The 14,220-nt window shown below is 42.6% G+C and overlaps 1 protein-coding gene across 1 annotated transcript in view; it reads left to right on the top strand.

The window, feature by feature from the left end:
- The window catches only part of dlc1 (DLC1 Rho GTPase activating protein), a 115,346-nt gene extending 109,124 nt beyond the window's left edge, over positions 1-6,222 (top strand). The window contains exons 13-18 of the mRNA XM_015943616.3: positions 2,087-2,303; positions 2,607-2,721; positions 3,632-3,847; positions 4,453-4,670; positions 5,763-5,936; positions 6,037-6,222. Of these exons, the coding sequence (XP_015799102.3) occupies positions 2,087-2,303; positions 2,607-2,721; positions 3,632-3,847; positions 4,453-4,670; positions 5,763-5,936; positions 6,037-6,136 (1,040 nt within the window). The 3' untranslated portion in view covers positions 6,137-6,222. The remainder of the gene's footprint in view (positions 1-2,086; positions 2,304-2,606; positions 2,722-3,631; positions 3,848-4,452; positions 4,671-5,762; positions 5,937-6,036) is intronic.
- The last annotated feature ends 7,998 nt before the right edge of the window (positions 6,223-14,220 follow it).

The following is a 14,220-nucleotide window of genomic DNA, read 5'->3' as shown; positions in this document are numbered from 1 at the left end:
TAGATACCAAGTAAAGCTGGGGAGACATTTCAGCTTTCAGATTAAGGTGATAAAAAGATTAAAGCACAGCGAGGAGATGAATTTTGCTTTAGGTTCTACAAACGGACACTAGGGGGTGGTAAAAGCAAGCTAAAACTGTCTAGTCTCCTTTTAAGTTATTGGCTCAAGAATCACTGAAACCTGTTTGAAAGCAACAACCAAAAGTGTTAAAAACTCTTTAGGAGTTTCAGACTTAAAGTCTGAAGACACTTAAGTCCAGAACATTACACTTTGCTGCCGGTGGAAAGGAACAGGTCCGCTGAAACGGTGGCTAATGGCCGCGAAGCAGATTTGGTAACGCTTTCACGTCCGGTGGAAAAGAGGGGTTATTAAAGAAAAACAAGCTCACTAAATATTGTAGAGAAGATGTTCTTACATTTAATTAGAAACCATAGAATGTGAAATAAAATAAATTATGAAGTATCACCTTAATGGATCTTTGAATAAATTTAACCAGAAGATCGGATCTTTTTATTGCAGGGATTGAGCAACACTTCGTATCAACTCCAAGAAAGAGAGAGTCAGGTTTAAAAAGTTAAAAGATTTATTTCTAAACAATTTGAACAAGACTACCTTCAAACACTATGTGAAGTAAGGTGGAGTAAGACTGAGGATGGTGTGTGTGTGAAATATGTTCAGAACCAGCAAATCCGGAGAGACTATGAGTTCTGAATGGGAGTGAAAGGGTGTTTCACTCTAAGCTTTGGTTTGGAGATTATAACACACATTGAGACGCCATCTGTCGGTCTACGTACCCGACGGAAGTCCCTGTTTAGATTCGGAATGTCGGGGTCCAGCTTGGACCCTCTTGGAACCGACGCCTGAAGACATGCAGCGGTTGCCGACCCTTCCAGTCTTGAGTTACTCCCAGGTCACGACAGTTTATTGGCATAAGCGAGACCCTGAAGGGGGTCGTGATGGTTCAGCTTTTATTCTGAAGGAGCTGTTGCAGCAGGTGGAACATGCAACAGATTTAATCCAGCTTGTTGTTAGGTTATTTCGGCTTTAAGAGGAAAGTTACGGATTGGCCACTCCGATAACTTCTCTAGAACGCTTTGAACTCAAGTTAAGATGACGTGGGGCATAGTTTTATAATTTGGATGTTTTGATTTATGGTCGAATCAGGATTTGCCAACAAAAGGGGATTTACCAAGCACCAACAAAACCACGCCTTGCGTCAGATCTGGAAGGTTCTGATTGGATCAGAAAAAGGAAATGTGTCATGTGATTTTTAACATTACGTGTGATCAGTCTAGTGTAAATATTAAAAGTTATATTACTTATTACAACTATCATAGGATTATAATATCAAGTAATTAATATTCTTATTTCACAGATTGATTGAGCATTAGCTTCAATGATAATTTGGACTAACAAATTATCATTTAAAGAGAAGAGTTCTTTCTTCTTTCATGCACTGTCCGAGGAAGCAACTGTTTAGATAAGAGTACAGAGCATGAGTGGCCTTGGCCTATATCTTATAGATTAGGCTTGTGTCAGAAACGTATGGTTTTGCTTGGGCAGAACAACTAGAGCAGGGCCTTTAGGTCAGAAATGGACAATTCATCACGCTACAATATTTTATAAGCTAGGCTACCAGTATTTTGTGTGATTTAACTGGATCTGATAAGTGCTAAATATTGTTTTTAAATGTTAAGGTTCTATGTTTGGTTGGATTTGTGAGCTAACTGCTTCCACACGCTCACTCCTGTAAATAAGAAGCTATCCCACCATCTCTGCAGCTTCATGTTAATGTTTATATGAAATTCACTTGGCAGGTTTTTGGCCACAACACAGTAAAAAAAAATAACGTTTGAAATTGCTGCAACTTAGATTGCATCTTTTTTTAAAAGCTGTTGCATGAACATGCACATTTTGCACAAAGTCCTAAATAAAACATTAAAGTCAGAACAGATCTCACCTAAACTCATTTTCTGCAGACAAAAGGCAGCCAGACAGCTTCCTTATTAGATCAACCATAAAAATAGAACATGATGCATCCTGACGGTGGGTAATTGGATTAATTTGGAGCTCCCCCTTCCTGCAGACATGCCTAAAGAGCTGCGTCTTCAGGCGGCCCGCGCCGCCGTGCTGCTGCTGCCAGACGAGAACAGAGAGGCTCTGCGCACACTGCTGTGCCTCCTCAGCGACGTGACTGCGAGCGTGGCGGAGAACCAGATGACCCCCACCAACCTGGCTGTCTGCCTGGCCCCGTCTCTCTTCCACCTCAACACCTTGCGTCGCAAGGAGAGCTCCTCGCCAAGGTGTGTGAGCCTCCATCTTTTCACTAATGCAGCGCTTTGTGATTTATATCTGTGAAAGGCGCTATATAAATATACTTTTACTTACTTACTTACTTACTTACTTCAGGTTACATAACGTTGTGTGCTGTACGTTTTGAAAACAGGAAAGGCTCATATCAGCGAAACAAAAGAGTAGGATGCTATATATGGAGGGCACGCATGGAGCAGGAAACAAAGAAGTTACATAAACATGAAATCCTAATTTAGACCGATGTGTCAGACAGTTATTAATCTTAGTGTTTTTCATCTTGTTTTTGGGGACAGGGTGATGACCCGAAAGCAGACGCTGGGAAAGCCAGACCAGAGGGACCTGAACGAGAACCTGGCTGCCACTCACGGGCTCACACACATGATCCAGGAGTGCAGGAAACTCTTCAGGGTGAGTTATCTAAAAAGACTGCTGATCGGTTCGATAAGAAACCACTCAAACGCGTTTTTAAAGTTCCAAACCCAAAAGAATTTTAACTTCTTTCTTGTGCTTTGACGCCAGAAAAATGTCACCCCCACTGTGTTGCCGTCACACACTCGTGCTCTTGTGTTTGTCATGTAAACACGCTCCCAGTTACATAACCTCACAATCCAACTCGCGCTGATGTTTGTCAACGGACTCACGCGTCCTGCTCGAACTGTGTCTGTCCTGCAGAACTAAACACCCTCAACAATCAAATTCAACTCAAATTCAAAGATTATTAATCCCAGAGGGAAAATACACAAAGTAAACGATCCTTGAAGCAGTCACTGAGATGTTTCCACCACTTTGTGCTTGTTAACAGGAAGTATTCAGCGTTACAAATCCCGTTAGCGTGACATTCTGAGGACAACTGCTCTGCTTCATTCTCGTCTCTGTCAGTAAAAGCTAAAAACCGTCACGCGTCGGGTCATTACTACCATGCAGGCTTTGATTAGATTGTGCAGGAGCTTCCTGGTTTCCTGTCATCATCAAACGAACTTAATTACCTTCTTAATTGCTCTCTTTTATTAGATTTGTGTTTGCTGATGGAGGCTTATAAAATCCGGGATGTAATTACCTTAACTAGAAAGCCTTTTTATATCTAATGTCCGTTTACGTCATTTTAAAGACAAAGAAAATACAAAGGAAGGAGTTAAATAATGAGGATGCTGGAGATGAGATCAGGGGGATTTGATGAGTTCCCATTTTGAACCGTCTATCCAGGAAGCATGAAATTCAGTTATCGATGAAGTGGAGAAACGATGCCGAGCGCTTCTCCAGATTGTTTTTTAGGGCGTCCTTTCAGCTGCAGGCTCATTTTCTCAGTGTTTTCTCACAGATCCCTGAAGAAATGAGCCGCTGCAGGAACTCGTACGTGGAGCAGGCCCTGCTGCCCCAGCGCTTAGAGGAGCTCGCAGGTGAAGAGGCGGAGCGAGGGGGATACCGGGCCTACCTGCAGGACAGCTTAGACACGCTCCTTAAAGAGGCCAAAGACAAGTTCAAAGGTTACGACAGCTGCTCCACGCCCGAGCATGCCGAGCTGTCCTACAGGAAGGTAAGCTCAACGTTTGCACACGTAAAAGTGAAATCATCCCAACAGAGAGAGAGAAACTCATCGGTTATTCTGTCTTTACTGGATAAACACACCCTCTCCGTTTCCTGTCGTCTTGATGTTCGCTTTGCTGCACTAAACACTGAGTGGAAAAGCAGCTGTTGGGGTTTCCTGTCCGGAGTCGTGTCCGTGTGAAAGTAGCTCAGCTCTGGGCTTCTTTCTCCCATCCCCTTCCAGCTCTGGACTCTGTCCCAGGATGACATCAGCTCGATGTTGCGACACGCTCACAAACAGATCTTCACCGTTATCCCAGGAACTGCATTCCCTGTGTCTCCTGTGTGCAGAGCCTGGATAGATGATCTTCTCTCCTGTTTGAGAGTCCCAAAGCAGAGAGTGTGTGTTTGTTTTTCATCTTTACACCGCAGAATGAAGCAGCTGATTTGGCTAAAGGGCAGCTGCAGGTTTTTGAACACGCGCGCAGACTAGTGATTTTGAAATATCAAGCATTCGATGTTCCTGACAACAACTTGAGAAATATTTGAAAGATCGTGTTTCTGTTTTCACATTGTTGCATAACATTAAAAAATGTTTTTTTTTTTTTAATCTAGGTGCAGGATGGATTCCCACTGCGGCTCTGGAAAGTGACTGTAGAAATTCCTGCGAGTCCCGAGGAAGTCCTGACCCGAGTGCTGAGAGAGCAGGGCCAGTGGGACGAGGACCTGCTGGAAAGCCGAGTAGTGGAAACCCTTGAGGAGCGGACAGAGATCTACCATTATGTCAGGAACACCATGGCTCCCCATCCCACCAGAGAACACCTGGTGCTCAGGTAGAAAATAATGTTATCTGCATGTATGGAGCACTGGACAGATTTAAAGAGCAAGTTCATCGTTTTTTACTTGTTATTTTTTAAATATGATTGGTCACTCTAAGTTTAACATGCAGACTAAATGTGAAAATAGTCTTCTACCCCTATTTCCTGCATTAGCCACAGATAGAAAACAGGTAGGGAAACGCTCGAATTAGACAAATATGTGCTAAATGCATGGCATAATGTCAAATTAGCACTCATTGGCTCATCTATCTTGGCTCACGACAGGGAAGGCTGTTGTTGATTTTGTGTCCAGGAGAGAGCAGAGCATGTCTTAGCTAGCAGACGCTAACCATAAGCATTAGCAATTCCACAACAAGGCAGAACGCCATCAGGCTTGTGTTATCTGTGAAGATAAAACATCAGCATTAAACCGGAGTCGGTGGTCGAGTCGCGCTGCTGTTATTCCAATCGGATGCAAGGTATTTGAAAATCAGGAAATGTGACTCCTAATCCAGCTGTCTGAAGCTCACCTTTCAACTGGCTCACTTCTAGTTGCTGAAACAGGAGCACCAGAGTTTTTTTCCCCACAGAGAATGACTCCCAGGACATCTGTTTTAGAGACTCCAGCCAAAGTAAATGCAAAATGTGAACAACGAGCGAATGAGAGCTTTAATGGAGTAATTTAAGTCATGTTTGGTGAAACTTGGATGGTGGCAGATAGGAATTTTAGGCCTTTAATTTTACATAAAAATATTAAAGGTGTGGCTCACAGAAAAACAACTTTTTAATTATTATGAACCAAAACACAGAACAAACATTCAGAAGGATTTTTAATGATTATTTCTGATTTATAAATGGTCTCTCTGAGGTTTTCATGCAGGCTCCTGGCTTGTGCTACTTGTGGAGATAACACATCCATGTTGCAGGGCAAACGGACTCTGTGGTAGAGTGGCATTGCTGTTATCCAATCAGATGCAAGATGTTCACATGTCAAGAAATAAGGGCCGTGTTAAGCTCTCCTCAGATGTGGCATTCTGCTAGATCCTGAAACAAGTGCGTCTGAGCATTTTTCCCCACATCTTTAACAATGTTAATGTTTTTCACCAGAACATGGCTGACTGACCTGCCTAAGGGTGCGTGTGCTCTTGTGTGTACATCTGTGGAGCATGACGGGGTACCAGTGGTGGGGGTACGAGCCAACGTTCTCACGTCACGCTACTTCGTCGAACCCTGTGGAGCCAACAAATCCAGACTCACCCATATCTCCAGAATAGACCTCAGGTGGGCGGATCATGCAGAAACAACAGTGTTACAGCAACACAAGTCAAATACAACAAAACGTCGAATAAACCAAGCTAACTGTGTTTTTCATTTCTTCCAGGGGTCGTTTCCCTGAGTGGTACAACAAACTGTACGGTCACATGTGTGCTGCTGAGGTGGCGCGAATACGGGACTCGTTCTCTGTTCCCGTGGACAAATAACAAGGCGGCGAGCAATTTCTTGGATTGAAATTGTGTTTTTTTGTTTTGTTTTTTTTTTTTTCCCAGCAGACTGAGACAAAGCCTGGAGGCTGGATTGAAGGACGTGTTTGGCACAGGTCAAAACAGACTAACTGTTCAGTTGGGACTGAAAAGAGAGATTTATCTTGACCTGGGGACATGATGTTGCTGATACAGGACGTATGGTTTGGACTTTATCTAAAGCGATGATATTGCTTCTGAGAAGCAAAGGGAGATCTAAGGTATGAGTGAGCTTGTGTGTGCGTGTGTGTGAGAAAAGCAACTCTATATCTGCAATGTTGGTCTACAGGTGGAAAAACAGTGTGTACATAAAGTATTCTGGTCACACGGTGTCTGTTAATGTTTGCCTTGTGTTACCTCTGGGCCCCTTTTTCTGTTACAGCAAGGCACAGGAGGAACCGTAGACGTTATTACAGCGAGCTGGTTGATGAATGTATGGGTGAAGAGAGATGCCAGTGTGCTGGTGATATGCAGATCGAGTGGAGACAATAGACAGGATATGGTGAGATGACAGGTGGCCGGTAGCACACAGGGTTTTTAGTGTTTGGAGGACGAGACGGATGAGGACTGGTGGCTGGCTCACCAAAAAGAAAGGACTGATCAAAGACGGGGCCTCACTTACTGACAGACACGCGTCACTTCAGTCCCTGGAGAAGAATTCAGTTCAGTCAGCCTTGGTGGGCTTTCTACAGAAGGTGTTTTTCGTGTCCCAGCTAGCAACATAGTGCCAAAATCCAGTTCTTCAGCGACTCAAATAAAGGAAAAGCAGATTTAAAGGACCAAATCAAGAAAAAGCTGAGAGCTGTCCAGTATTATTCACGGCGTCAGTAGTTTAGAGCACAGCACAATTCACTTACATCACTTATAAACTTTAACATGTTCACGCACACGAGAACAGAAGACACAATGCACTGTTCAAACTCACAACGCAAACCTCGACGAGAACAGAAAACAAGCAGTCCTTTTATAAAGGTGGGGCTTTTACAGGTTTTACTGTAAAGTACAGGGTGGAGTGAATGTGTTTTACAGGAAGGATAAATATCTTTATCTAAGCTTCTTTCTCAGCAGAAAACTGAAATCTGGACCCTCACAACGTTCGTGTGTAACAATCTTCCACACGCTTCAGTCTGAAGGTGTACATTGTTCGTTTTGAGTGTACAATTAATTCACTAAGCCATTTGTTCATATCGTTAAAAAAAACTGTAACAATGCCAAATAATAACATGTGAACGTAACAGTTAATTTAAAGCAAAATGTATTTATACCTCAGATATGTGTTTGTTTCGTTCAGTTATTTTATTTTATTGTACATGTTAAGCTTTGTGTTACAGAAATTAAAACAGGTTTTATCTTTTTTATTATTATTATTTCTGTACAGGTTAATCAAAGTGCACTATTAAATGTATTAAGATAACGATTGTTGTGTGCTCTTTGTTTTGACTGCAAAGTTTTCTCTCTCAAGCCCTCCTAATCCTCATGGCCACTTGTTGACGCTACACTTTGTTCCATCATGGATTTCCCTGGTAACAGACCCTTATCACCATATTTCTGTGTAACGAGACTCCATTCCACACCAGTCAATCCATGACAGGACCACAGATGGTGACCTCAGATCTTGTGTTTCTTACATAAGTCTCAAGTAGCAGAGGGCAGGGAGGTCCGTTGGGCCGAGACAAGTCTGGTGTAAATGAAGCAGGGCGGTCTAAAAGGACGATGTGAAACGAGGGGCCTCCAGAGGTTGGTGCAGATGTTTATTGTCATTCTTGAACAGATGTTTCTCTGGTAGAGCTCGCTACCCTGGTTCTAGTCTTATCTGCCAAGTCAAAAACGGTGATGGTTAATCAAGGACTACCTCAAGGCTTTGTTCTCAGTCCATTAGTCTTTTTTTGTCAACCACCATTAAAGGCCAAGTTCACTGAGAACCACTTGTTATTTTTTTAAACACGACTGGCAACTCTGAGACTGACATGCCAGATCAATGTGAAAATAGTCCTCTAACCCTTTCTCCTGCATTAGCTGTTGAAAGAAAACAGACGGGGAAATTCGGATTAGAAAAACCAGTGACATTGAAACGTCATAATGTCAAATTAGGATTCATGGACTCACCCAGCTTGGCTCGCAACAGAGAAGGTTATTTTTGGTTTAGTGTCCAGGAGAGAGCAGAGCGCTAAAAGCTAACTGTTACCATTAGCAACTCAACATGGCAGAACTCCTTCAGGCTTGTGTTCATTGTGGAGATGAAACGTCAACATTACAACATAAATGGAGTCGGTGGTAGAGACATGTTGCTTTTAGCCAATCAGAGGTGAGATGTTTAAATATCAGGAAATAAGACCGTCATCTTCAGTGAACTCCGCTGCGGCTCACCTGTAGTTTCTGAAACAGGAGCACAAGAGCTTTTTTTTCTCAGAAATCAAGTCACAAGGCATTAATTTACACTATGAACCACCGCAAATGTGTTGAAAAGATGAATGGACTTGGTTTTTGACCTAAAATTAATTCATATATTCATAGTCTAAATTACCAAACCCATTCACCAACCAACCCCCTCGGTCTCTGGTACAACTACCTTTGGAAATCAAAGGCTGAATGTCTTCTGATGTGTTGAAACTCAACAAGAACTCATCATTTTTGCCCCGAAGACAAAGAGGAAGGTTGACGATATACTTCAAGATAGAAATTGGTGTGATAGTAAAATCAGTCTAAAAGAAATTGTCGGAGAAACATTCCTTCCTGACTGATGTAAAAACTAATCCATGCCTTAATTAGCTCTTTTATTGCCTAAAACTCTGTTGCCAAGCTTCTAAGCTTTGCAAGAGGAACGTTCTCGTCACCAATGAATCCCTGCCTAGCAGTGCTCCAATGGCCCTCTTGGACCTCCTTCACTCTTGCACTCCATCACCTAACCTTAAGTCCTTAACCTTAAGCTTTCCATTCCTCCCACCAGCATATTATACATATTATATACAGGAAGTAGGCGTACAGCGTTGCAACCCAAACCCTCTGGAGCGTTCTTTCTACTGACATCCATGATGCTTAATATCTTGAAATATTCCTTCGTCTTCTTCGTCTTCGTCTTCCTCCGCTTATCCGGGTCCGGGTCGCGGGGGCAGCATCCCAATTAGGGAGCTCCAGGCCGTCCTCTCCCCGGCCTTGTCCACCAGCTCCTCCGGCAGGACCCCAAGGCGTTCCCGGACCAGATTGGAGATGTAACCTCTCCAACGTGTCCTGGGTCGACCCGGGGGCCTTCTGCCGGCAGGACATGCCCGAAACACCTCCCCGGGGAGGCGTCCAGGAGGCATCCTGACCAGATGCCCAAACCACCTCAACTGGCTCCTTTCGATCCGGAGGAGCAGCGGTTCTACTCCGAGTCCCTCCCGAATGTCCGAGCTCCTCACCCTATCTCTAAGGCTGAGCCTCTAAGGCTGAGCCCGGCAGAAAACATTTCTAAATATTCCTAAAAATGCAACGGATTCATCACATTTTCTGACCTAACTTTGTTATTTTTCTCTGAGCTGCATCCTTGGCGTTCTTCAAAGATACATTGATCTCATCAGTATTATTGTTTTTGTGACTTTAAGTTTTCAGCAAAGAAGTTGCCTGAAAAAGTAAAAATTGCAAGTATCGTCCTGATTCTGAAAACTTTCTGCCAAGACAGATTCATGCTGGCATAGAGAACCCCCTTGTCACAAACACACTCATAGCCAGGGACGTGTGAATAAATTCGTCTTTGCTTGCCTCTATTTCGTCTGGATTTGTCCAATTTGCTCTTGCTTGCTATACAGAAACATCTACAGATAAGTTGTGTGTGTGTGTGTGTGTGTGTGTGTGTGTGTGTGTGTGTGTGTGTGTGTGTGTGTGTGTGTGTGTGTGTGTGTTTCCCTCAGAGGCCCAAACACCTCAGAGAGATTACACAAGGCCAGATAACTACGGAGCAGTGCCAGAGTTGCTGCATTCCCGCCCTGCTGTTTGAGATTTTGGCACAGAAGGTTTCCCACATTGATAAATGCTCATGAACCTGTGCATTCTTTAGTGTGTGTGTGTGTGTGTGTGTGTGTGTGTGTGTGTGTGTGTGTGTGTGTGTGTGTGTGTGTGTGTGTGTGTGTGTGTGTTCTTCCTGTTGTTTCTCTGTTGTAAACAAAACACTCAGTCTATGAGAAAAAAAAGATTGTTCAAATAAGCACAACCTGAAGAGACACATGGTCTTCCTTCCGGAATATCGTGGCAAAAAAAGCAGATAAGTCATGAGTCATGTTATGTCTCCATGTGGATCTGAATGTTCTGATGGATGACTTGCAATTTCCGTTATGGCAACAGGAATGGTATGTCACTGTGATAAGAAAATATTTTAAGATCCAAGACAGGAAAAGGTGAAAGTTACTTCATTTCTTTTTCTTTTTTTTTTTCTTTTTTTTTTAGTGTTGCTCAAAATGTCAGAGATTTTTAAAGTTGGCAGAAAAATGAAAAACCTTTTATGTTACACCAATACTTACAGGTGAACGTTTTGCTGTCCTGCCCTGATCTCTTGGCCGGTATTGCCTTGACGTGACATTTTGCTACAGACCAGAAATAATGTATGAATAATCTATTGAGTTAGAGCAGTGGTTGCCAACCTGGGGTCTGTGACTCCCCAAGGATGTCCCACAACAGTGTCTGTGCTAAGTTTGTGATGGTACCAAGATTATATTTGTAAAACTTCCTGTGTGAAATCCCCAAAACACACCCAATAGTATAAACAAAACTCTGTATGAGTTATACAGTGTGTCTGTATAACGTTTGTAATAAATAAGCTTTAATGTGTGTATGTGGGTAGGGGTTGGAGTTGGAGATCTGGCTTGGCTTGGACACAAGTAAGGAGGTCATCAAGGAACAAAGGTTAGGAACCACCGAAGTAGAGAGAGATGAAGAAGAGTATGAGAAGAATGTTAGAGAGAAGTTAGCAAAAACAATGTGATGTTTGAACAAATTGTTCTTGCTGATGTGTGTGTGTGTGTGTGTGTGTGTGTACTTGTTTTTATATGTTTAAGTGGACAACTTTGACTTTTAAAAAGACAATATGTAGTTTTTACGATTAATCTCTGGAAATATCCATCTAAACATTGTTGGAAATGAATAAAATGATGTCCAGTCCTTGAAAACTATTAGTGCCTTTGTACCATATAACCAAAAATAAATCAGGTCTTAAGCGTATAGGGAGCAGGTCTGGTGCCTTTAGAGGACACCATACTAGATAACATGTTTCCTTCGGGCTGGCTCGGGGTCCTGCGCCTGTGGATGACATCATACTAAATGATGGCTGGCTTGAACGTGGTAACTTCTGTAAGTTGTACATCCAGCCAATCATCTAGTGTGACATCATCGGCAGGCGCAGGACCCGAAGATTATCCGGAAACTACGGCACCAGAAAACCACAATCAGCATTGCATTCTCTCGATGGAATTAACTGAAGGACCATCGGAGTCTGAGGAGTCACGTCGAGGTTTTATGCTTTCTGCTCCACAGGTAACAACATTTATCGTAATGTTTTTTTAAACTAGCGACGGTCATGGCGATATGGTGTTAAACTAACCTGAAATGTACCTACTGCCCCCTAGTGCCAGGAAACTACACATTGCCACTTTAACCTATAATCTGAGGACATTTGTTGATCTGTACAGTGCAAAAAAGTAATACTTGGTTTAAGAGTTATGGTTGTGAATTAAAAGTATACTTTTGCAAATTTTTTTGTTTTTTTTTTAATCATTTTCTTGAGCCAGTATGTGCTAAAATGACCCTTTATAGGGTTAATGAAATGTCAGTCAGACCCGCACCGCCACCTGTGGCTAGAGTATTGCATGTGCAACTTCAGATTTACCAGTCCAGTCTGTTGAACCTGGCACTGCAATCTGCCACCAGCACGTTTCCTGCATGTTTAAGAACATGAACACAGCTGATTTGTTTCATTTAGTGATTAATCAATCATATAGATGTGGCAAGGAAACAAGGGCCCGGGTGGGATTTGTTTCTTAGACTCTCAGGTGAGAGTCACGCACACTAACCAGTCAGCCAAAGCGACATCCCCGTGGCCAAGTAGCCGGGGTGCATGATCGATCGGGATACAGTGACAGGACGTTCACCCTGTCACATAGCCACTAATGAAGGCTGAGGAGGCATTTCAGCACTTAGATTAAGGTGTTAAAAGACAAACGCACAGCGAGGAGATAAGTTTTGCTTTTGGTTCTACTAAACGGTCACTAGGGGGTGCTCAAAGCAAGCCAAAACTGCCTAAATCTTTTAGTTTAGGTTAGGATTAGGAATAGAACAGCATTGGTTATGGTTAAGGTTAGGGTATGGATTTAAGTATAGTGGAGCCTTTAAAATAAATGTAAATCAATGAAGACTCCACACACGACAATACAAATACAAGTGTATCTCACTTTAGTAGCATTGGCCCTGCGATCTCAAATAAGTTGTTCCAGCCTCCCGGAGGCAGCCCAGCGAGGCGGGTGCCCGGCTTCTCCTGTCTCCCATCCAGGGACAGTTGCTAGACACAGGCTGCTGCCCACTCCCTTCTCCTGGGGCAGCCGAGTCGGCCACCTGGCTTCCATGCAAGGCTGTAGTCATGCTGGTGGCCTGTCTCTGAGGGAGACCTCTGAAACATCTTTGAGTTGATGCTGCTTCACTTTGGAGTCGCTCAACTGTGTTTGTCTCACTAAAAGGGCCCAAAACCCTCCTCCAGCTTTGGGTAAGCATGTAGGTGACGCCCCGCTGATCTCTGACTGAAGAAAAGTTCTGTTGTCCCCGAGCATGTGTTTCAATGCAAGGCTTTTCTCTGTGGATACCAGGTTTGTCAAGGACCAGGTTTGTCAAGGACCACAGTTACCTTGTCTTAGCCCAGTCGGTGACTGAAACCCACATTGCATAAAACAGCATGTCAATTCAGATGTGCAATAAATAAATAAATACTACAACAGATGGACACAACATCTCCAGCAAGATGTTACAAGATAAAGAAGAAATATTTCAGGCAGAGGTTATGTTTTGTCTGTTGGTGATCACAAATCAAAGCAGATTAGCATGACATGTGGGGTCCCCCAATGTTTGCTTCTTGGACCCCTGATCTTCAATCTCTACATGCTCCCCCTGGGTCAGGGCATATACAATAACATTACCTATCATATTACACACACACACACACACACACACACACACACACACACACACACACACACACACACACACACACACACACACACACACACACACACACACACACACAACTATAGCTTTTACCAGCTGCAGAGTTATGACTGAGCTGCGTTCCCAGACAATAACTCCATATTCTTAGAGGATCATCTGTGAGTACATCCATCTTCTGCTATCAGAAGATCCTCCTGGTTAATAAAATTTTAAAAAATGTTAAATAAAATCAAATGTAGAAGTCTTCAAATCTAGGAGCAGACCTTCTTGTCAGGGTTACTCACAGTTCAACACTGCCCTCTTGTGGTCATACGTAACAGAGCTACTGCTCGAACTTCCACTCCAGTTTAAAAGTGATTCAGTTTAAAACTATGAATCTAAGTGAAAGTCCACAGATTTCTGTTGAAGTTGCAGAACTGAAAATGAATTCTAATGATGACAAAGACAAATGACACACAAAGGGAGACAATGGTATCTCTTTTGTTACTTTTGGTCCGTTGAAAAAAAAAATGAAAAAAAAAGTTTCTCATTACATTTTGTAAAATATAAAAATCAACCAATCTATTCTCATTATTTAAGTCAGTTACACTTCATAATGATTTTATAGGGTTGTATTTGTACAATTTGTGCAATGACAGTTTTCTGCAATTAATTTGTTGCGGAAATTGAAATTCTTACCACTAGATGGCAGTGTTCATTCATGGAGAATCACTCCTTAAACGTTTCTACTGAGTTGTCACTAAACCTCTTCAGCTCTACATATGTTAACAAAAATAGGAGTTTTAAAAAATAATTTTAGTGTTAATTATGAGTCCTTTAGTTCCTAAAGTTAAACTCGGGGACAGGGCCTGTATAAATCAGATCAT

This window comes from Nothobranchius furzeri, chromosome 6 (genome assembly GCF_043380555.1).
Source record: "Nothobranchius furzeri strain GRZ-AD chromosome 6, NfurGRZ-RIMD1, whole genome shotgun sequence".
Lineage (NCBI taxonomy): Eukaryota > Metazoa > Chordata > Actinopteri > Cyprinodontiformes > Nothobranchiidae > Nothobranchius > Nothobranchius furzeri.
Note: the sequence above shows the minus strand (reverse complement) of the source record. Positions and strands in the feature narration are given on the sequence as shown.